This window comes from Pelophylax lessonae (genome assembly GCF_965119305.1).
Source record: "Pelophylax lessonae genome assembly, chromosome: 3".
Lineage (NCBI taxonomy): Eukaryota > Metazoa > Chordata > Amphibia > Anura > Ranidae > Pelophylax > Pelophylax lessonae.
The window spans coordinates 199,793,648-199,817,022 of NC_138770.1; the positions used below are offsets into that span (position 1 = coordinate 199,793,648).

General features: G+C 42.9%; 1 protein-coding gene across 1 annotated transcript in view; it reads right to left on the reverse strand.

The window, feature by feature from the left end:
• The window catches only part of DGKD (diacylglycerol kinase delta), a 213,803-nt gene that overhangs the window by 104,268 nt on the left and 86,160 nt on the right, over positions 1–23,375 (reverse strand). Inside the window, exons 4-5 of the mRNA XM_082251540.1 lie at positions 8,015–8,119; positions 7,342–7,474 (exon numbers count right to left, since the gene is read on the reverse strand). Coding sequence (XP_082107666.1) covers positions 7,342–7,474; positions 8,015–8,119 — 238 coding nt within the window. The remainder of the gene's footprint in view (positions 1–7,341; positions 7,475–8,014; positions 8,120–23,375) is intronic.

Here is a 23,375-nt window from a genome sequence, read left to right on the forward strand (position 1 = left end):
AAGTGCAAAGACAGCACAAGAATTTTGTCCGCCGACTACAGCCGACTGCAGAAGTGATGTCATGTAATGGTTAACTTTCCCTGTGTTTTTTCTTTTCTGAGCATGCCCAGTCTTGCAAATCTGCGGTCTGTCGGCCGAATTCTGTATTGACTGGCGAACAATCGGCCGTTCTGGTGTCGGCATACAAAAATTTTAATGCTTGCATGACAGATTCTTGTCGGCAGAATGTGCGCTGACGGCTGTCGGAGGCATCATACTAACAAGCCTACAATCTGCAGATCGGTCGTCGGCCGAAGCTTTTCGGCCGACGATCGGAACGTGTGTACGGGCCTTTAGTTCCTCAGCTCTCCAGCTCTTCCAGCTTCAGCACAAGCAGGGATCCACTACAAGGGATATCCAACATGTGTATCTCCGTTTGTGCTGAAGCTAGGATAGCTGGGGAGCTGAGGAGCTGAGTGGCTGGCAACTGGCATATTTACTGGTCTCTCCTAAACTACCAATCCAGCAATACAGCTACACACGAGAGAACACAGTAATTGCTGCTAGCGGCTATAATAATCGCATGTAAAATCCTACAGGCTGGTTGCACCCAAGTTGATCGATTGACTTGGGGACATTCAGCCTGCCCATACATGGTTGGATTCTCAGCAGATCCCTGCTGAACCAGCCAAAATTCGAACTGTCCAGCTTAATTCCCATCTGTTTTGAGTCTACACAAGTAGTGTTTCCCTATTCTATAACAAGATAGGCATTCACTTCCAAAGTGTGGTGAAGAGAACCCTTTGGGATATATTGAAGATTCTTATGATGTTGGAAATGTTAGGATGATACTTCATTGGAATCTACACCTATTTTGTCGAATACTGATTTTGACTGTGATCTTGTCACGTTTGGAGGACTTTTGTATCACAATTTTTTACGCCTCTTTTTTAGGAGCGATTTTATTGTTTACACGTGTTTGCTTTAGGGGTCATGTTGATATACAGTAGCCATTGCGGCTGAAGTTTTTTTCACAATAGCTTAGGGTTATTTACTGTATATATTTATTCACTGATATTTTATCAATATACATCTTTTTCTGTTTTGAGCCATAGAGCGAAAGGGTTGACACAGTTCTTAATGACAACTCTATAGAAGGGAGCTTCTCTTACCACTGGGAAGCAACTGAGATCTCTGCGGTGATTGTAATCAGATATACGAATACTGGTGGTATTTTAGCATGAACTTAAATTCCAACATAAAAAAACATACATCATGTACATTAAAATGAAGGGTGCTACGGCTGCACTACTATAAGTCCCATTAAGCCTCTAGCTTTGGGAGTCATGCTTGTAACTGTCAGCCTTGCAATGCCTCATGGGACTTGTAGTTCCGCAACAGATGGAGGGCCACAGGTTGAGCAAGACTGGACATACTAGCATTAAGTCAAATTTAAAGAAGAACTAAAAGGCAAAATGTTTTTTTTTTTTCCATTTTGCATAGCTTAAGGGAGGATTATAACCCGTCAGATTTATTTTCCATCTCTGTCCCATTGGAGAGATTTCCCTTCACTTTCTGTCCCACAGCCAAAATAGAAAGCAAGAGGAAATCCCCGCAAATTAGGAGAAGCCCTTTTGGCCCCCAGGTCACCAAATCTAGTGCTCCCATTGGTTGATTTCCCCACGATTACATTTCTGGGGACAACTCAAAATTTGGAATTTTCTTTTTATTTCACTTTCAATGATAATGGTAAACAGTACAAACAGAGAGGGTGAATCATCCCAACAGGGGTACAGACCGCAATAAAAAAAACTATTACGTGTTCTAACACTTCTCCACTATATAATAATAATAAAAGTATTGCCTTTAGTTAATTTAAGGGAATAATTCTTTGATGGACTTCAAGTGGTTGTAAAGCCATTTTGTAATTTTCCTACAATACCCTGTGTTAGATAAAGTTATGTGCTCCAGTGTAGGTTTTATATAAAATATGCTGATTTACACGTTATTTCAGAGTGCGGCTCAGCGCTCACGTGACTGCCCACTGATCTCCTCTCCTGATCTGACAACTACAGCGGGAAGGGCTGAGATATCAGGTAGGAGGAGGGGAGGAGAAGAGCGGCAGGTAGTCACGTGAGTGCTAAGCAGTGTTCTGAAATAACCAGCATAAAGCAGAATTATTTTTAAATAGAACATACACTGGGGCACATAACATTATGTGGGGAGGGGCGGGCACTGACACTAGCTGACAGGCAGAAAGGAGGGGAGAGAGGGAGCAAGGAGAGACAGCAGGATGACGGAGGCATGTAAACTGACCACAGTATCAGGGGCTTAACAGCCATGATAAACGTGTTCAGTTTACAGAGGAGAGGGCCAGCACCAGGCAGAATCAGCCAGGTATTTTAGATGATAGAACGGGCCAAATTAAACAGCACAAGCACTGTACTTTTAGTCATGCTTTAAAGGGAAAGGATCAATTTTTTTTTTTCAGGGTAACAACCACATTAAAAAATTAATCCAACAATCATGGGCAATGGAGGACTTTGTCAGGAACGATCCTGACCCCAAACTGTTATAAATGACATTCACATCCAATGTACAGTGCATGCCAAATTCTCAGTGAGGTGCTACAAGCTGGCTATAAGCAAGGTTGGAGTTGCTTTGTTTACGGCTAGAAATATGGGAGTTGTCAGGCTGACTTTTGTGTGAAGCTGCAGGATCTGGTGTTGTCACCAGATATTTCACCACCTATGAGTTACTGACCAGGAAAAAGCATGTGCATAACAAAATGTCCTGACACCCGATATACTGTATACACTTGGCGCAGTGACTCTAAGGCTGCATTCACACTTGAGCGTAGCGTTTTACCGCGTTTTTTTACCGCGATTTTTAGGCGTTTTTTTCAGGCGTTTTTGGAGGCAGGCATTGACATCTAACAAAAACGCTGGTAATCAGCCCAAAAAGAAGCTCATGTACTTTTTTCAGCTACAGGCATTTTGCAAAACACTCAGATGTGAACAGGGGCCATTTAAATGAATGGGGTTTTACTTGTTGGGCGTTTTGGAACGTTTTTTTTGAGCGTTTTTGGAGCTGAAAAACACTCAAAAACGCCCAGGTGTGAATGGAGCCTAAAAGTAAAGCAGGCATGTTCAAGCTGTGGCCCGTCTGATGTGGCCTGCGACCTCAAACATATAGCAACCCAGACAGCCTCCTTCTACTGAATTACCACCGGTCTGCCATAATCCCGGCAGCGGTCATACATAAGCCGCTATTGCGGCCCACTCTCCGCTCTCTTTCCTAACACACATACACAGGAAGAGGAGCCTTTGTATGTGAGTGCATTAGGAGTCATTTTATCTTCGCTTACAAAAGAAGTTTATTGATTGACGTATGTCCGGTCTTCACAGCCAACGTAACACGTCACTTCCGGTTTAGTGGACGCAAGTGGAAGTAGCGCTGGAACGCACGCCGCTGTCCACATCTAGGACGACGGTAGGAACACCATCCACTAGACGCTGGGGATATTATATTTAGGGCTTTTATATATTCGTTTGATTGTGAGTGCAATTCCTACAGTTACTTTGAGCAATAAATTATACCTTATTTGGAACGTACTGCACTATTGGTTTTTTTTTATGCTTATTTGCATATGTTCATGGGAGACTACTCTGAAGGCACCAAGCTCATCCACTTACCTTTAAGCCCGTTAGACCCCAAGACCATAAGGCCTTAAGGGGTCCACACCATCTGGTAAGTGGATTCACGTGTGGGGAGCAAGGGTACGTGTGGAACATATCCGTTGAGCACTTGGGAGCACCTATATTATATATTTTTTTTCACCTTTTTGTGTCAAAGTTTCACAGTGGACTTTTGTGTTTACAGCACGGAACTTTACTTGGACACTATATATCTATTTATAACCACCAATTTTTGATTCTCTGTATTTACATTTTTGTTATATTTTTATATATATATGTGCGACATTATATATATATATATATATATATATATATATATATATATATATATATATATATATATATATATATATATTTATTTTTAGGATACTTATAAGTCACTGGTTTATTTTAAGCTAATTTATTATATTTCACTGTTTTTATATATCCACTTATTATTTCACTTGTTGATAAGCAGCAGCTACAGTATTTAAAGATTTTTCACTTATTTAAACTACACCTATTATTTTATCGCACATATGCGCAGGGTGTGTATTTTGTATTTAAAAGAAGTTTATTGCACTACTAGGGCATGCACTTCCCTGGTCTGTTTTTTGTTTAGATTGTCCACAGTCCTTGTTTTGGCAATTCAAAGGGTGGCCTCAAAGACCCTGATATAGTGAAGGCTACAATACTGGTTCAGGGCTTTTTTGGCTGGTCACACCTGAATGCGAGAGTGGGATTAACGGTGATCTGGTAATTAATCACAAAAATCAAATCTTTACAGTGGGTAAACATCCAACGGGGATTGGTCCCACAGAAAATGATGATCCAGATTGTTGTTTAAAATCTTTATTATGCTTTTCAAAATGAAAAGAATTACAATTCCTAACTATTTAATTTCACTGTGGCCTGCGACCAGTTAAATCACTTTAGTGACCCCTCTCTCCTCAAAAGGTTGAGCACCCCTGTAGTAAAGAAAGGATTGAGATGCCAACCTCATATTCGGCAACTTCACAGAAAAAAAAAAAATCAGTCATTGCACCTCCCATACGTATATTATGACAGATTCACTTTAAGGTTCCATTCATACTTGTACGACTCCAAAGTTGGATGGGGGCAACTTGAATGCGACTTTGGCTTTGACCAATGATAATGGACAACTGTTGCATGTAAAGCATTCAGGTAAGACTTTCATGCAACTTTTGAGAGTTAACTTTGAAGTCTATGGCCCTCAAGTTGCATGAACTACTTTGAAGGTGCTGCAACTTTAAGTCACACATACAGTATATGTTTGGGTATCATTGGAAAACATGGGGTATGACTTGTTATCCAACGTTGATGTCCAAGTCGCATGACAAGTCATACAAGTGTGCATGGACACTAAAGGAGTTTTTTTAAACATCACTGAATTCAGGGGTGGAAAGCACCTTCATTTCCGGCTAAATCATTACTGGAGAACGTCATAAGCCACTAAATAGCTTCAAAGTTGCTACCCCTTACAGCAGTTAGTTTCAAATCTTCTAAAATTCTACTTTTTCAATCAATACATTTTATTATTTTTAACAAGTGTGGTAGAAAGATAGCAGTCAAAAAGACTCAAGCAAGAGTCAGATCTGCATAAAAATTCTGCATTTTTATTTATCTCCCCTAGAACCCCAGGAGCACCTTAAACAGGGTGTTAAATATGTAAACTGTGGTTTTGCAGATTCAAACAGTTTAGCGAGTAATTGATACTTGCATAGTATCCAGGGTTCAGGAAATATGGGGGTGCTTTGAAACATAGAAAATTATAAAATTAACCTAAGCAGTACCCATATGTTTTTGGATGGCAGGAAGAAACCTGACCTGCAGGAACCTAGTGCTATAAAGCCAGCTATACATGGCTCAGTTTTTCTCATTGAGCAACCGGGAACTGATTCCGCCATCCACACATTGGAGGTGGATGCAGGAATCTTCCCCACTGCATCACTGTATTCTGACAGTGGAGGTATCAGCTGGAAATGTGTCTGTTCTCTGCTGCAGTGGACAAATTTTGATCCATCTATGGCCCAGCCTAAAACGTCAACAATGACCGCTAAGTGGTCTGTTATGTCCAAAACTCAAAAGCGCACTTTTTTTTTTTTTTAGAAATTTGGATGTGTTTCTATTATTTTACTTTAAAACAGAGGTGTCCAACCTGCAGCCCAAGACAGCCGTAATGAGTGCAGCCCAAGACAGCTAGGAATGCGGGCCAACACAAAATTGTAAACTTACTTAAAAATGTTGATTTTTTTTTTAGGGGAACCTTTTATAAAATGCATTTACACTTAGCAAGCACATGCGGCCGAAGAAAAATTTGACAGTGTCTTTTTACTGGACTTTTATAAAGAGAAATATCCCACTCTTCACCATCACGCCTCATTCATGTCATCAGTTTTGGGCAGCACCTATATTTGTAAGCAAATATTTTTAACGATGAAACACGCGAAGGGCAAAATTAGAACCAAAATATCGGATGAGCACCTTGAGAATTCATTGAGAATTGCTACTCCATTCATCGAATCCAATATTGATGCGTTCCTTTATTAAAAACAATGTCAAATATCACACTAGTTTTAGGTTGTCCACTTTTACTTTTAGAATAAAAAAAATAAAATTACATTTTATAAATGAGATAGGTACATGATCTATATCAGTGATCGTAAGCTTAAAATCTTTCCGACTTTTTCTGCTCATCAGATATCCTTAATTTTTTTTTTTTTCTAAATCAGAATGGATATCCTTATTGTTAGTGTATTTTATTTGTAGCCCAAGACCATTCCTCTTCTTCCAGTGTGGCCCAGTAAGGTCAAAAGGTTGGACATCCCTGCTTTAAAATATTTTCATCTTTCGCCAATATATTAGTTCACGATTAGAGCCCCCACAAATATAACCAGTCTACAGCAGGTATATAGCAATGTAAGCTACATCAGTGTTGTCAAGGCACTCTGTTCAAATACATTATCATAATAACAAAGTAAACATTTCATCTTCAGTAAAGGTAAGGAGGCTTTAGTAAATAGTATGGGATACCAGCCCTGCCCTGTGGCAATGGATGACTCATTAAAGAAACTAACAGATACAGTACAAATTATATATTAATGCTAGCTATAATTAACTGAACGGTGCTTAACAGTCCATGTAACCGTTTTACAGTACGTTTTTCATACCGGTATGTCATCTTAATGCTCAAGAGAAATTAAACTTTCCTTCAGGTTTGAACTATCGTACTGTCCTAATACTATGAATGTAAGATCCTGTGACAGCACAAACAGCGAGACCACAATCTGGAAGGGCAGCACAGTGGCCTGGAGATTAGTAAACCTGGCTTACAGCAGGTGGAATACCCACCATGGATATTATCTGCATTGCCTCATCTTTTTTTTTGTTTCCTTTCGTTGCTCTATTTTTCTCCACGTTTGTTAATCAGCTTCTGACATCTTGAATATGAAAAAATATATACACACATACATTCTCATACACACACACACACACACACACACATATATATATATATATATATATATATATATATATATATATAGAAACATGCACACACAAATCACAAATCTACAAGATTGAGGTTTAGAGATTTCCTAAGAGAAACCAGCTAAAGATTGTACAGCACTACATATGGGATTTCCGTTGGTCTCCCCTGACATACCTTCACAGGAGAGTCCATGGGAGGTGACCCCGGAGAGAGCTTCACGGCACACATTGCAGTAGGTGGGTCGAGCATGGGAGCAAGCATACCAGTTGTGCATTCCGGAGAAGTGGTCCACGCTGTACTGGGCAGACTGGAAACATGAGAAAAAAGAAAAAACATAAAGCCGTAGATCGTGCAGGTAAAGAAGTGTGTACACGCAGGCACAGCAGGTCTGATTACTGCCTAAAGCAGTGCTGCCTATCAGGGATTGTTATGCAAATGACAAGAGAAGTGACACAACCCTAAACCTAAGAGGTAAAACTATTTCCTGATTGTTTCTCTGCACAAGTTAAAAAAAAAAAAAGTTGAAAGTGTAAAACAAACTTGCAAATACTTTACATAACTTTCAATGATAACAAATCTGACAGGTAAGTCGGCAAGTTATGCCCCACACAATCTATAAATAGAAAGCAGCATGTAAGGCTTCCTCGGCAGAGAAATACTGCTCTGTCATTCTACCCCTCCCTCTTTACAATAATGAATACAAAGGGCACTTGTCCCTCCCAGGTTGATGACCCAGTATCACCTACAATCTTCTTCCTAGCAGCAAACATTACATATTTGTCACCTTGGTCAGATTTTTGTGTCTAGAGATACATATATATATATATATATATATATAGGTTACTACCTCAAAGAGCTCACGGTTCTGAGCAGACTTGAGGGCCGCCATCCATTCCTCCATGTCCTTCCTATTTTCCGCACTAAGAATCAGTTTGCGAAAGGGAGTGAACACCTGTAAAGAGTAGACGTGCGGGGGTTTAGCATATTTAAGAGAAAAAACAGGTTGAGGTCAGCAAAGAACCAACAAATCCAACGGAGGGAAAAGGTGTGAGCAATTTCATCGGAAGGAGCTGTTTGCTAAAGGTTTGGAACCCTAGAGCGCATGGTGGCTCTGGAAAGACAAACAAGGGCATGTCTATAAACTTTCAAAGTAGGAAAGACGGCATAAGCTCACATTTAGAACACTGGAATATTCAATGACAAAACTCACCGAGCACCCGGTTTCAGCATAAAATACAAATAACAAAAAGTGCATACACAGTCTGACCGCCCTGAGCCTTTAGGAATGCCCAGCAGTACCAGCAACAAGACTATTCCTGTTTACAAGAACAGAAAGCTAACAGGGAAAGATACATGTAGGTGGTGCTGGCAGATACTGCCAGCACCATATACTTAGGGTAGAACAGTAAAGATTAGTACAAGTTTTCTGATCACATCCTTGCAACTTAAAATTTCTTAAATCCCAGACAGGGGGATCTTCTGTATTCCTCCAAAAAGTTAACTATTACTTGGATTATGCAGAGCGACTTGGTCATTGGGTTATTTAGTATTCCCATATAGGGGACTGCAAACTATACAGCCTGCTATAATGCCATAGGAGCTATATTATCATACCAGATTTATATAGCGCCAACAGTTTACGCAGCACCTTACAACATAAGGGCAGACAAATACAATACAATTTAATACAGTAGGAATCGGAGGGTCTTGCTCATTAGAGCTTAAAATCTAAGAGACCCCATGGTTTGGGCAATGGGATGGCATGAAACTCCAAGAACTTATAGTTCCACGTCAATTCATAGCTCTCTTTATACAAAGTCATGTGGTGGGTGGGAGGTAAGGAAATATCTTTACATTTTTAAATGAGCCTGTTTCCAGACTGAACATTCACATGTTTTTAACAAGCCAAGAGTTCGTGTACACTGGACCCTCCCAAGACGCTGGTAAATGCACGTACCTCGTTTAGAAATGCCAAGTACTTGAATATTTATTCATTTCATTGGCCAAAATATTCATTTATTCTGAATACTGAAATGAATTAGAGCTCAAGCGCTAAACGTGCCTAGTTATCGCGCATTATGCCTTTGTCTTGCAGGTTTTTTTTATTTTTTATTTTTTTTTTTATAGAGTTTACAACCGCTTTAACTGCCACTCTTGTTGGAACAGCTTGGTCTGTGAAAGAAGTTGGAAGAAAAATTAGACTTACTGGCTGGATCAGAAGGTGAAAACATAGGACAAAAAATAGACAACAAATGTAGCCACCACATCTAAGAATTACTAAACTACAATATAATAAATGTTTGTTTTTGGGTTTAATACCAATTTAAGTCATTAACCCCTCGGCGCCAGCTCCTGACTGCCCATTAAGGGATTTAAAATGCCAGGGGGCGGGGTGGGGCTTATGGTCATGTGGCCTCCATGATTGGCTTTCACAGCAATCACATGATCTGAAAGCTTCCCATCGCAAGCAGCGATCATGAGCTTTCCATTAGCCGCCAGTAACTGTGCTGGGAGAACGCATGGCACGTGCTCTCAGCACAGCTCTACTTTCACTAATGCACGCAAACATGTGGCCACTCGGTGCCAAGGCCCACCCGTCGAGAGGCCATATATTTGCTTGCACTTGGTGCCAAGAGGTTAAAAATACCTGGTAATTCTGCCACCCAGGTACTTGTTAAGGAACTTTCCGTTATGAAGTGATAAAACTCTGTTTCTGCCTCCCAACTGTTCTTCTGCACCGTCTCATTTGCTTCTGGTTGAGACTACGAGCAGACATGTCAATGCTCACTGCGCAGGCATGTTTCGCTGTTGTTACCATTAAAGCGGAACTAAACCCTGCTATCCTTTATAGCAGGCATGTCCAACCTGCTGCCCGGGGGCCACATGCAGCCTGGAACCGCAGGCAATGCGGCCCACTGCCCCCTCACAATTTGTTTTTGTTTTTTTGCTGGGGAGGAAGGAAGTCAAGTCGGGGGCACGGCCACAGAGGCTGCCTTGGAGGAGATCATCCACTAGTTGTGTTAAATTGGTGCTGGGGGGGCTTTATTACTTATATACCTTAACTATAGTATACATTTTATATGCGGCCCAAGAAAATTTCTCTACACTCAATGTGGCCCAGAGAAGCCAAAAGGTAGGACATCCACTCTTTATAGCCAAGGAAGCTGCCCTCTTGGCCTCGGTTTGATCTGCAGTTGTCATAGTGCTGTACATGTGATCATTTATGACACCATCCATTTGATGGCTTAACAGTTCGGTTGAGATCAGAAGCAACTGTGACCCTTATTGTTCATGGCATGCCTTGAAAGCAACTGTATGCAACCACCATGTGAGAGTATGCTGAAAAGAAATGGCAACAAAGAGGCTGGAGGGCATCAGAGACACTGAGATGCAAAAAAGATTTTAAAAAAAACAATATTTTTAAAAATTAAAAAGATGGCAATTATATCTGACACATAGGGCTCCAGGAAACTGTCATCCAATTTGAGTTTACATCTACAAACCAATTCCTCTACACAAAGCAGAAAAGACAATTTACAGAGGAATCCGTAAATGTAAAGAAATATTGTGGAATTGTAAATACTTGAAAAGAGAGCCAGCTTCTTTTATTAAAAGAGAACAAACACTACTTCTCTAAACACAGAGCAGAGTGCAGAGCTAAAAATAAAAGGACAAACCACACAGTATTTACAAGAAGCATTTCCTAATCCTTGACTGACACCATGGGAACATTGTGCGTTGTAAGAAACTGTATCCCCGCAGCTGTCATTTCACAGAATAAAAGTTTTAGAAACATACATAATAGCCTGAATTGTTATACTCTTTTGTAACTCTGTAAAGGCATGATTTACGTGCACTTATGTATGCAACTCAGTTTACTTTAAAAGTAAAAGGGTCATGAGGCTCATTTATTCTATTAGCTTAAAGGCTAGGTTCACCTTTTCCAGAAAATAGCCTATGTAGTCAAGGGAAGCCAGAAGATATATAAAAAAATACTGCGTGGCTGTGTAAAAGGGTCATAACTTTTATTGTCATACCTGTAGGCCATTTGGGCCTCCCAGGAACTTGGCCAAAATACTCCCAGTTAGCAATTCCCATGTCCTGTCTTGTTGCTAGGACATGAAAACCATTGGACGTTCACTTCCAGCATTACAGGAATGATCAACAATTTTTGCTATTATCCTACAAGGCAGGACATGGGGACTGCTAAATGGGAGCTTTTCGGCCGGTGGGGGGCCCAAATGGTCTACAGATTTAACAACACAATTTTTTGTAATTTTACAAGTACCCCTTGACTGCATAGGCTATTCTCTAAAAAAAAAAGGTGAACTTCGCCTTTAATTTACACCTTCTTCTTCCATTTACAGATGATGGAGGTCACTGCCCTCATTTTGACCTTCAATGCTGCAGAAATTTTTTGTTACCCTTCCCTAGATCTGTGCCTCGATACAATCCTGTCTCCGAGGTCTACAGACAAGTCCTTGGACTTCATGGCTTGGTTTGTGCTCTGACATGCACTGGTAACTGTGGGACCTTATATAGACAGGTGTGTGCCTTTCCAATATATGTCCAATCAACTGGAGTCCACCTGTGGTAAATTCAATCAAGTTGTAGAAACATCTCAAGGATGGTCAGTGGAAATAGGATGCATCTAAACTCAATTTTGAGTGTGATGGCAAAGGCTGTGAATACTTATGTACACGTGATTTTTTTTCCGTTTTTTATTGTCTAATAAATTTGCAAAGATTTCAAACAAACTTCTTTCACAATGTCATTATGGGGTATTGTTTGTAGAATTTGAGGAAAATAAAGAATTGAATCCATTTTTGAATAAGGCTATAACATAACAAAATGTGGAAAAAGTGAAGCGCTGTGAATATTTCTAAAATATGACCACCTAGACCAGGCATCACTAAATGGCAGACCACGGTCCAGATCCGGACGGAGCTGCTTTTCCATCAGGACCCGCGGTCCTGCCATTTAGGAGCTGCTTTTTTCCCCCCCAGTCTCCGTCACTGCCATCCTTCACATCATTCCCCCCACACACAGCCAGAGAGTAGTGTCCTCTGCCCCCCTTCACTCTCCTACCGGAGAGTGGGAGGCAGATCATTTCTGGACCAAGTGTGGGAGCATTAGTACAGCATTAAATGAAGTGTGGAGGAGCAGGAAGAACAACATGTTTGGACTGAGTGTGGAACACACCGCATTGAACGGAGTAGGGGAGCGGGAGCTGCCGTATTAACTTTTTGTATTAATCAGCATGGGATTGGCTGCTAGGACTGCCCTGCAGCCAATCACCTGCTGGTTAACTCAAAAAGTTAACTACGGCAGCTCCCACTCCCTTGTTCAATGCTGTGTGTCCCGCACTTAGTCCAGAAATGTTCTTGCTCCCACTCCTCCTACACTCCATTCAATGCAGTTCTAAGCCTCCCACACTTGGTCCAGAAATGTTCTGCCTCCTGCTCCTCCCGCACTCAATTCAATACTGTACTAAGCCTCCCACAGAAATGTTCTGCCTCCCACTCCTCCCACACTGTGTTAAATGCTGTACTAAGCCTCCCACACACGGACCAGAAATGTTCTGCCTCCTGCTCCTCCCACACTCTTTTCAATGCTGTACCAAGCCTCCCACACTCAATCCAGAAATGTTCTGCCTCCCCCTTTTCCTGTACTCCATTCAATGCTGTACTAAGCCTCCCACACTTGGGCCAGAAATGTTCTGCCTCCTGCTCCTCCGGCACTCCGTTCAATGCTGTACCAAGCCTCCCACAGAAATGTTCTGCCTCCCAATCCTCCCACACTCCGTTCAATGCTGTACCAGGCCTCCCACACTCGGTCCAGAAATGTTCTGCCACCCCCTTTTCCTGCACTCCATTCAATGCTGTACTAAGCCTGTCATAATCGGCCCAGAAATGCTCTGCCTCTTGCTCTCCGCTCTGTCTAAAAGGTAGGAGAGTGAAGGAGGGCAGAGGACACTACTCTGGCTGTGTGTGGGGGGAATGATGTGGGGGGTGGAATGCGAACAGGGGCAGTGCCCTGGGGGAGTGGAATGCAAAGGGAAGGCAGTGGGGTGGGGGGGGTAAAATGTGAAGAGGGCAGTGCTGTGAGGGGGAGGTGTGATGTAAAGAGAAGAGTGCTGTGGGGGTTGATGTACAAGAGGACAATGCTGTGTGAGGTTGTGATGATGTGAGAGGGGGGCAGTGCTCTAGGGGGGTGATGTAAAGGGGAGGCAGTGTTGTGGGGGAGATGTGAAGGGGACAAAGTTCTACTGGGGGGGGGGGGTGAATGGGCAAAGGACAGTAATGTAGAGGGTGATATGAAGGGGGCAAAGTTCTGTTGGGGGGGGGGTGAATGGGCAAAGGACAGTAATGTAGAGGGTGATATGAAGGGGGCAAAGTTCTGTTGGGGGGGGTGATGTGAAAATAGGCAGGGGACAGTACTGTGGGGAAGGAATGTGAAGGGGCAGAGGACAGTACTGTGCGGCGGGGGGGGGTGATGGTTTTAAGGGGAGTTGAGGGCTGCTGTGAATAAAGGGGGTGTGTGATGTGAAAGGGGGTTCAGTACACTATTGTAAAGGATAGGGGGTGAAGTGCAGGGCACCCAAGAACACTAATGTAAAGAGGAAACTGAGGTGAAGTGGGGGACTGTGATGTGTGGGGGGAACGGAGGACACTAAATTAAAGGATTGTTATATAGAAAGAGAGGGGTGAAAAAAAATTTGGTTTGGACCTCTGGTGGAAGAAAATTTTACTGGTCGTACCAAATTTTAATTCAATACCGCTGACCTAGACTATTCGTTGCAATGGGCCACTGGACTAAGAGAAGATTAGCACAAAAAAGGCTTACAGCAGAGCTCTCAAACTTAAGTGCAGGTTCACATTAGTGCGATCACAGAGATCGCATGTAATTCGGAGCGCACTGCTCCTAAAATCACATGCGATGTCTGTGCAGTGCAAATTCAGCCATACAGTTTGTATGGCTGAATTTGCACCGCAATCGCACTAAAAGACGCACAGGACCCTTTTTTTTGGTCCGCAGCAGAATCGGATCGTATGGTGGTTCACACTAGTGCGATCCGATTCTGTGCAAACTTACAGATCGCACTGCGATATGCGATCTGATCTGGGGGGTGTCGTTAACTTTTAATTGACACCCCCAGCGTGAATTGACACCCCCAGTGTGAATTGGCAGGGGTGCGGATGCGATGCGGGAACACGCTGTATATTCGCAGCATTCCCACATTGCACAAATGTGAACCGGCACTAAAAGATTTACAAATAGAGAGAAACAAGGAACAATGATAAAACAAACATGCCAAGTTCCTAACACCTTGGTAAAGGAACCAGGCAAATTCCAGAAACTGAAATTTGTTTATGCACTTCCTTAATATTTACATAGGAGAAATGTAACTGAGTATGAAAAACATTTGCATTTATAGAGCTCATAAACACTTTTTAAATCGTAAATAAAACACAACTTGGGAAAAACTGACCTTTGAGAAACAGGATGAAAATAAGGACTGAGAAATCTGGGTAGGTAGAGGTAAGGACTAGCAGTATTAGGGACCTCATGGTTTAATGTTTCCAAATGAAAACTACCTTTGTATCCCCCTAACAAGAAATTTGCTTCTCTTTCTTATTTAAAAAAATAAATAAATGTATTTATGTATCATCTTTTTTCATGCAGATAATGAATCGCAATGCCTGTTGAAAGGAACCAGAAAAAGATGGTGATCATTTGACATCAAAGTGAAATAAATCAACAGTCACGCTTCTTCAAAACACATCCAAAAACAAAGCTTTACAGTCAGAACTAGGCCCCCTAAGGTCAACTTTAATCATTCTCTCTAATTATCCTGGTGACTATTATCACCAACTGTGAAAGTGAAAGAAAATTCCAAATTTTGAGTGGCCACAGAACAAGACTAGAAGGGAAATCTTCCAATGGCAATGCTAGTTCTGGTGACAACCAGGGACCTCCCTTAACTTTGGAGGAATTTCCTCTTACTTCCTGTTGTAGCTATGGGACACAAAGTGAAGGAAAATCTCAAAAACATAAACGGGGGTATGACCCTCCCTTTTGCCTGTAGGTAAAAAAGGGTTGCCTACAGTAGTGCTTAACCTTAAATCGTCATTTCACCACAGCAATTGGACAATGAATGCCGGGAAATGCAAGCAGGCAAAGTTGCTGGATTACAGTAATATGTCCCCATGCAAATTGTAAGGTTAGACCTTGGCAGCAAATGCAATCTCCTGCTTGAATTTCTTTTTTTTAAATGATCTGCACAGTGAGGTACTTAGGCCCCTTTCACACTGTCCGTCCGTCGGATGGAGTCCGTTTATCTCAGCGGGGGATAGATCCGCTGATCCCCCGCTGAGCAGAAGGATGACAGCTGTGTCTCCGTGCTGTGTGCGGAGACACAGCTGTTAGTTCCCAATGCATCTCTATGGGGAATTGGATGGGAACGGACCGTCTGTCCATTCTCATCCGATCCGCTGGACAGACGGAAAATAGGGTTTCCATCCGTCCAGATTTGACGGATCGGATGTCAGCAGACATGTCTCCACTGACATCCGATGCCCCATAGAGATGCATGGGGGGAACCGTTCAGATCCGCCAAAAAAACGGACAGGCGGATCTGAACGGTCCGCCTGTGTGAAAGAGCCCTAATGGTTATTGCTTTGCCAAATTGGTCACCTGTCTTCCTTGATTTGTCCAGGGCTACCTCAACATGCTATCCTGAGAAACAGCAATGCAGGCATTTGAGTGAAGGTTTCACGTTTACCACTAAAGGTATGTGCTTTTCCTGTTACATGTTATAAAAATAGTTTGGTTACATCCTGAACAATGGTGGCTTGAGAAAAAAATAAATCTAATGTTTAGCAGACAAAAATGCATGTGACATCTTTCTACACCTCCTGAACAGCAAGAAATGTTAACCACTTCAGCACCGGAAGGTTTTACCCCCTTCATGATCAGGCCTTTTTTTTTGCAATACGGCACTGCATTGCTTTAACTGACAATTGCATGGTCATTCGACGCTGTACCCAAATAAAATTGATGTCCTTTTTTCCCCACAAATAGAGCTTTCTTTTGGTGGTATTAGATCACCTCTGCATTTTTTTTTTCTTGCGCTATAAACCGACTCCGCTCTGCGACCGACTGACCGCTCTGCGACCGACTGACTGTGCTCTGCGACCGACCGACTGTGCTCTGCGACCGACCGACTGTGCTCTGCGACCGACCGACTGGTGAAGATCTTTGGACGGGTGAGTATCCTTGCGACTGGTGAGTATCTTTGCGACTGGTGAGTATCTCTGCGACTGGTGAGTATCTTTGCGACTGGTGAGTATCTGGTGAGTATCTGCGACTGGTGAGTATCTGCGACTGGTGAGTATCTCTGCGACTGGGAGTAACTTGCGATTGGTGAGTATCTTGCGTCTAGTGAGTATCTTGCGACTGGTGAGCATCTTTGCGTCTGAGGTATCTTTGCGACTGGTAAGTAAGTGAGTGTTGTGCAACTGAGTGTCAAGTGAGTGAAGCAGAGTACCAGAGGGTGAGAAGGTAGAGTTAGGAAGCCAGGAAATAGCCACATAGGATAGACTTAAATTACCGAATCCCCATTAGATTAGATTAGTAGGTACAATGCCCGGTGGGTGTGGAGATGCGACTCGGTGTACATCTTGTAATATGTATGCGTTCCTCAGACATGTGATCGAGAGCGAATACAAATGCGCAAAATGTAAGCACGTTGCTTCCCTGGAAGCTCAGGTCCTGAATCTAGGGAAGCAGCTGGCAACACTGAGACGAATGTCCATACCGGAGGAGAGCCAGGATCGTACCAGTCAGGTGCAGGCAGGGGTCTGCACAGAGGTGGAGGGAGTATCAGAGGTGCAGGCATCAGAGCAGAGTAGAGGGGTGACAGTTAGGAGGGGTAGAAGGGGACAAGGCAAGGAGGTTGATCCTGGGCTGGAGCACCCCAATAGATACGCCCCGTTGTGTGATGTTGGGGAAACCAGTCAAGGACCAGCATTGCTGGAGCAGAGTGACGCCCCTAGCTGCCAGGGGAAGAACTCCTCCAGTGAGGCCGGGAGAAAGGGAAAGGAAAGACAGGTGCTGGTGGTAGGGGACTCAAATATTAGAAGGGCAGATAGTGTAATCTGTGACAAAGACCGTGTGCGCCGAACAGTCTGTTTGCCGGGCGCTCGGGTTCGGCACATCGCGGATCGGGTGGACAGATTATTGGGTGGGGCTGGGGAAGACCCAGCTGTCATGGTACACGTGGGTACCAATGACATAGGCAGAGGAAGTTGGAGAGTCCTAAACGATTTCAGGGACTTAGGCGCTAAGTTGAGGAGAAGGACCTCCAAGGTAGTATTTTCCGAAATACTACCTGTACCTCGAGCCACACCAGAGAGGCAGCGGGAGATTAGGGAAGTTAACGAGTGGCTGAGGAGCTGGTGTAGTAAGGAGGATTTCGGGTTCCTGGAGAATTGGGCCGACTTCTCAGTCGGTCACCGGCTCTCTGGTAGGGACGGATTGCACCTAAATGGGGTGGGTGCAGCCGTACTGGGTGAGAGGATGGCCAAAAAGTTAGAGGGGCTTTTAAACTAGGTGATGGGGGGGGAGGGTACAGATGTAGAATTAGCCAGCGGTAAGCAAGTTTCAGAGAGCAGAAATGGGGGCATTAGTGGTAGAGTGTTCGGAGCTCCTATACCCAGGGTGGGTATGAGGAAAAATCAAGAGAGCAGCCTAAAAACATCAAGTGAGGATAAATGTAACCGATCAAAATTACGAGGCTTGTATACCAATGCCAGAAGCCTGGCCAACAAGATGGGAGAGCTGGAGCTGCTGATGTTTGAGGAGGACTTAGATTTTGTGGGGATAACTGAGACTTGGTTTGACAGCTCTCATGATTGGATGGTGTCCATTCAGGGATATTCCCTTTATCACAGAGATAGAGAAGGTAAAAAAGGGGGAGGGGTATGTCTGTATATTAAGAACAGTATACAGGTAAATATGAGGGATGATATTAATAATGGAGCTATGGACAAGGCAGAATCCCTATGGGTAGAGCTTCAAAGGGAAGGCACGGTGGGGAAGGTAATATTAAGCGTATGCTATAGGCCCCCCAACCTGAGGGAGGAGGGGGAGGCAGACCTCATTTTACAGATAGGATTGGCAGCAAGGACGGGAAACATCATTATAATGGGGGACTTTAATTATCCAGATATAGACTGGGCAGAAGGAACCGCACACTCAGCCAAGGCTAGGCAGTTCCTAAATGTTTTGCAGGACAATTTCATGGGTCAGATGGTGAATGCACCGACGAGGAAAGATGCGGTACTTGACCTACTGATTACCAACAATACAGACCTGATCACGGATATAGAAATACGGGACAACTTAGGAAACAGTGACCATAGGTCAATAAGTTTCAGTATTAATTACAGTTATAGGAAGCAGAGGGGTAATATAAGGACGCTGAATTTCAAAAGAGCCAATTTCCCAAAACTGCGCTCGCTGCTAGAAAATATCAATTGGGATAGAACCCTGGGAACAAAGAACACGGAGGAAAAATGGGAGTGCTTCAAGAGCATACTTAACAAGGGGGTTGACCAGTGCATTCCAAAGGGAAATAAATTTAAAAGAGCAAAATTAAACCCTGGGTGGCTAAACACCAACATAAAAATGCATATTAGTGCTAAAGAAAAGGCCTTCAAAAAATACAAGACTGAGGGGTCATTGGCAGCATTTAATCATTACAAAGAGTGTAATAAGAAATGAAAAGATGAAATCAGGGCGGCTAAAATAGAACACGAGAGACATATAGCGGAGGAGCGCAAAAAGAACCCAAAGAAATTCTTTAAGTATATAAACAGTAAGAAAGCGAGGCCAGAACACATTGGCCCCATAAAAGATGACAAAGGTAATATGGCCACTGAGGACAAAGAAAAGGCGGAAGTGTTAAATCATTTCTTCTCTTCAGTCTTCACAAAAGAATCGGGGGGCTACACGAACCTAGCTTGTAAGGCCGAACTAAACAACACACCTCAGGAAGTGCCGCCATGGCTAACAGAAGATAGACTTAGAACTAGACTTAGAACTAAACTGGAGAAACTTAACATAAATAAATCACCGGGATCGGATGGCTTGCACCCGAGGGTTCTTAAAGAGCTCAGCCAGGTGATTGCCAGACCCTTATTCTTGATCTTTAAGGATAGTTTACAGATGGGTATGGTGCCAGCTGATTGGAAAAAAGCCAACGTGGTACCAATATTTAAAAAGGGGCCGAGGTGTATCCCGGGGAACTATAGGCCGGTCAGCCCAACATCTGTAGTCTGCAAGATTTTGGAGGGGATATTAAGGGACCATATACAAGACTTTAGTAATGAAAACTGTATTATTAGTAGCAATCAGCATGGATTTATGAAAAATCGTTCTTGCCAAACCAATCTATTAACCTTCTATGATGAAGTTAGCTGCCACCTAGATAAAGGTAAGCCGGTGGATGTGGTGTATCTGGACTTTGCAAAGGCCTTTGACACCGTTCCCCACAAACGCTTACTGTACAAACTAAGGAAGGTAGGTATGGACCATAAGGTGAGTACCTGGATAGAGAACTGGCTCCAGGGGAGAGTCCAGAGGGTGATGATTAATGGGGAGTACTCGGATTGGGCGGGTGTGGAAAGTGGGGTCCCCCAGGGTTCGGTCCTGGGACCAATCCTGTTTAATTTATTCATAAATGATCTAGAGGAGGGGATATCTAGTACAATCTCGGTATTTGCAGATGATACTAAACTAGGCATGCCAATATCTTCTATGCAGGATGTGGAAACCTTGCAAGCGGACCTGAACAAAATAACGGGGTGGGCAACTACATGGCAGATAAGGTTTAATGTTGAAAAATGTAAAGTAATGCACTTGGGGGCCAAAAACCAGAAAGCAAGCTACTCACTAGAGGGGGAACCTCTGGGTGAGTCTAAGATGGAAGACTTGGGGGTACTGGTAGACAACAGGCTTGGCAGTGGCATGCAATGCCAAGCCGCTGCAAGTAAAGCCAACAGAATACTCGGATGTATAAAAAAGGGGATTCACTCCAGAAATAAAGAGATTATTCTTCCACTCTACAAGACTCTGGTCCGGCCACATCTGGAGTATGCTGTCCAGTTCTGGGCACCGGTCCTCAGGAAGGATGTGCTGGAATTGGAAAGAGTCCAGAGAAGGGCAACAAAAATAATTAGGGGAATGGAGGACATCAGCTACGAGGAAAGGCTACAAGCACTGAACCTATTCTCTCTGGAGAAGAGAAGATTGAGGGGGGATATGATATCAATGTACAAATACTGTACTGGCGACCCTGGCATAAGGAACAAACTATTCAGAGTAAGGGAATACAATAAGACGCGTGGCCACTCACTAAAACTAGAGGAAAGGCAGTTTAACCTTAAAATGCGTAAGGGGTTCTTCACTGTAAGAGCGGTAAGGATGTGGAATTCTCTTCCACAAGCAGTCGTATCAGCAGGGAGCATTGATAGTTTCAAAAAACTGTTAGATGGTCACCTTAGAGACCACGACATACAGGGGTATACAATGTACGGTTAAAAGCAAACACACACACACACACACATCATAGGTTGAACTGGATGGACTGTTGTCTTTTTTCAACCTCACTAACTATGTAACTATGTATAAACAAAAAAAGACCAACAATTTTTTTAAAAAACAATGTTTTTTACTTTCTGCTATAAAACACGTCCAATAAGAAAAAATGTAAAATAATCGAATATCCAGTGCGTTGCCCAGTCCGGCAGTTGATTGTAGTTCTCACAGGAACAGAAAATAATAAAAGAATGAAAAAATTCTATTTAAAAAGGAAAAAACGCCAGTACCAAAGATCCCAGCAGGGAACCAGGTCCTTACTCCTGACTAGGCACTGACTGCACTGTATAAATGACACTGGCAGGAAAGGGGTTAACATCAGGGGCAATCAACTGGTTAACTGTGTTCCCTAGGTGTGCTTTCTTTAGTATGTGGACGATGGACTGACTCGAGGACTGACTCTCTGTCCCTCTGTGACAGAATGGCGGTCTTGTTTCCATAGGCAGACCACCGTTCTGTCTCTCCTGCGAACGATCGGAGGGTCCCAGCGGCCATCGCAGCCTTTGGACCCGCCGATTTGCTCCTGCTGTGATCAATCAAATCGGGAGCGTGGCTCCGGCGGCACACGCGCCCCAGAGCCAACAGCAGGCATGACGTGCAGGTACATGATTTTGCGCTTAAGGCCCCCCCCCCCCCTACCGCAGTAAATGTACATGGAGTGGTTGACCAATATGAATAAATGGAAGCTATGCAAAGCAGTACAGAATGAAGAAATCATAATAGCTCTCTATGTAAATAAAAAAAGGAAAGAGGGCACAGTGCAATTGTGCCTATTAGGTTCTGCAAATCATTTACGTTAGGCTAGCCAATCAAATTAAAAAGGACCCCTGTAGTAAGTGAGGGCCCACTTTAAAATAGAACTATATGCAAAACTGTTTTTTTTTTTTTCCATTTTGGATAGAGTAATTCTAAGGGAGTTTGGGACTTTAAATGAAAACGCAGGTGCAATCTAGGGAAATTAATAAAAATGTATCCAGATATGTATATGCTGGTAAAAATGTGTATAAGATCATAGCATAATGAACCATAATGTTTATAGATAAACAATATTTATTCACATAAAAAATATATATAGTAAATAGTACAGTAATATTGGTAAACATGATCAAAACCACTGATACCACAAAATACATACTAAATGGCATGATTGACACAGAGTAACATGATTGCACATATAAAATGACCCATATAGCTCTCAGTAATACAACGAGGAGGGACATAATGAAAAATTAGTTCATAAATACATAATAAACAATAAATATTAGTAACGAATTCATATAAATAGATTGTATGATGATATCATGTAGCATCTAAAGTAGCTCTACGCGTTTCGTGAATAGGTTCACTCATCAGGAGCAGATACGAATTATGTAGATGTATTGTCTATAACAAAATAAGAGCTCGTTGAATGAATATGCCAGTAGTGCAGTGAAGAACAAAAAGAAGAGGGGGGAGGGGGAAGAAACAGGCTGAAAGGGAAACGTAAGGCAGGTTTGTAAGCCTCCTCATACTTACAGAGCTATAAAGGTATCCAAAGTATCCGTATACAGTTTGAATATTACTGGTGCCTGGGGGACGTCTTTTCCGGGAGCTGTGGTAATAGGGTACATGGGAGTAGCCCAAACTCTGACAGCAAGGTAAATCATGGGGTTTGTGGTAGTGCCTGGGAGTAGAGTGAAAGGGGGAAGATTTGAATTAATAAATATAAATGTGCACCATGGTAAAATGGGCAACGGAAATGTGGGTAAAAAAGTGACTGGGGCAAAGGAGTGGGGGTAGGTACATAGGTGAGGACGTAATATCCCAAGATGGAAGTTAAATGCGTGAAAAAGTGGAAAAATAAATAAATAATCAAAATAGGGTGAGAGAGAATTGAGGAGGATAAGAGAAGTAGTACCTTTAAATAATACAGTATGAGGCATAGTTAGAGGAGTGCGATAGACCAGGATAAAACAGAACCATAGGAGTGATGAATAGATCCACCGTGGTGTGCTGGCAGTGATGGAGATACGACCAACCGACCCCCCAACGTCACGCATGCGTCCATAAGGATAGGGGAGAGACTGTAGGACATCCATGCCGAACGGCAACTGGCGCCAACTGGCTTCCCCACATGGACGCCGGTGGAAAAATAACATCTCGGCGTGCGGCGTAACCAGACGTCACGCATACCGAGTGTAGAGCGTGGCGTCGATGCGCCACTGGTATCCGCCCGACCCCTGGCGCCGGATGGCTGAGGGGGAGGGGAGGAGCCCCAGGAAGCGCATCGCAGCTCCCGGATAAAGAGACCACAGACAACCATGGTAATATAGTAAAAATAATGAAAAATAGGTATAAATTGGTAATATCCGTCCCATCTAAGGGATGGAAATACGCGGACACATGAGGAGGAAAAGAGAAAATAAATGGAGAGAATGAAGGGAGAAAGATAAAGAAGAAGATGGGAAAGAGATAGCAGGTATAAAAAAATGGAAAAAAGGGGGAAAGAAAGAAAGAAAGAAACAACACTGGATATTATAAAAGAAAAAAATAGCTGGGTCGAAGTG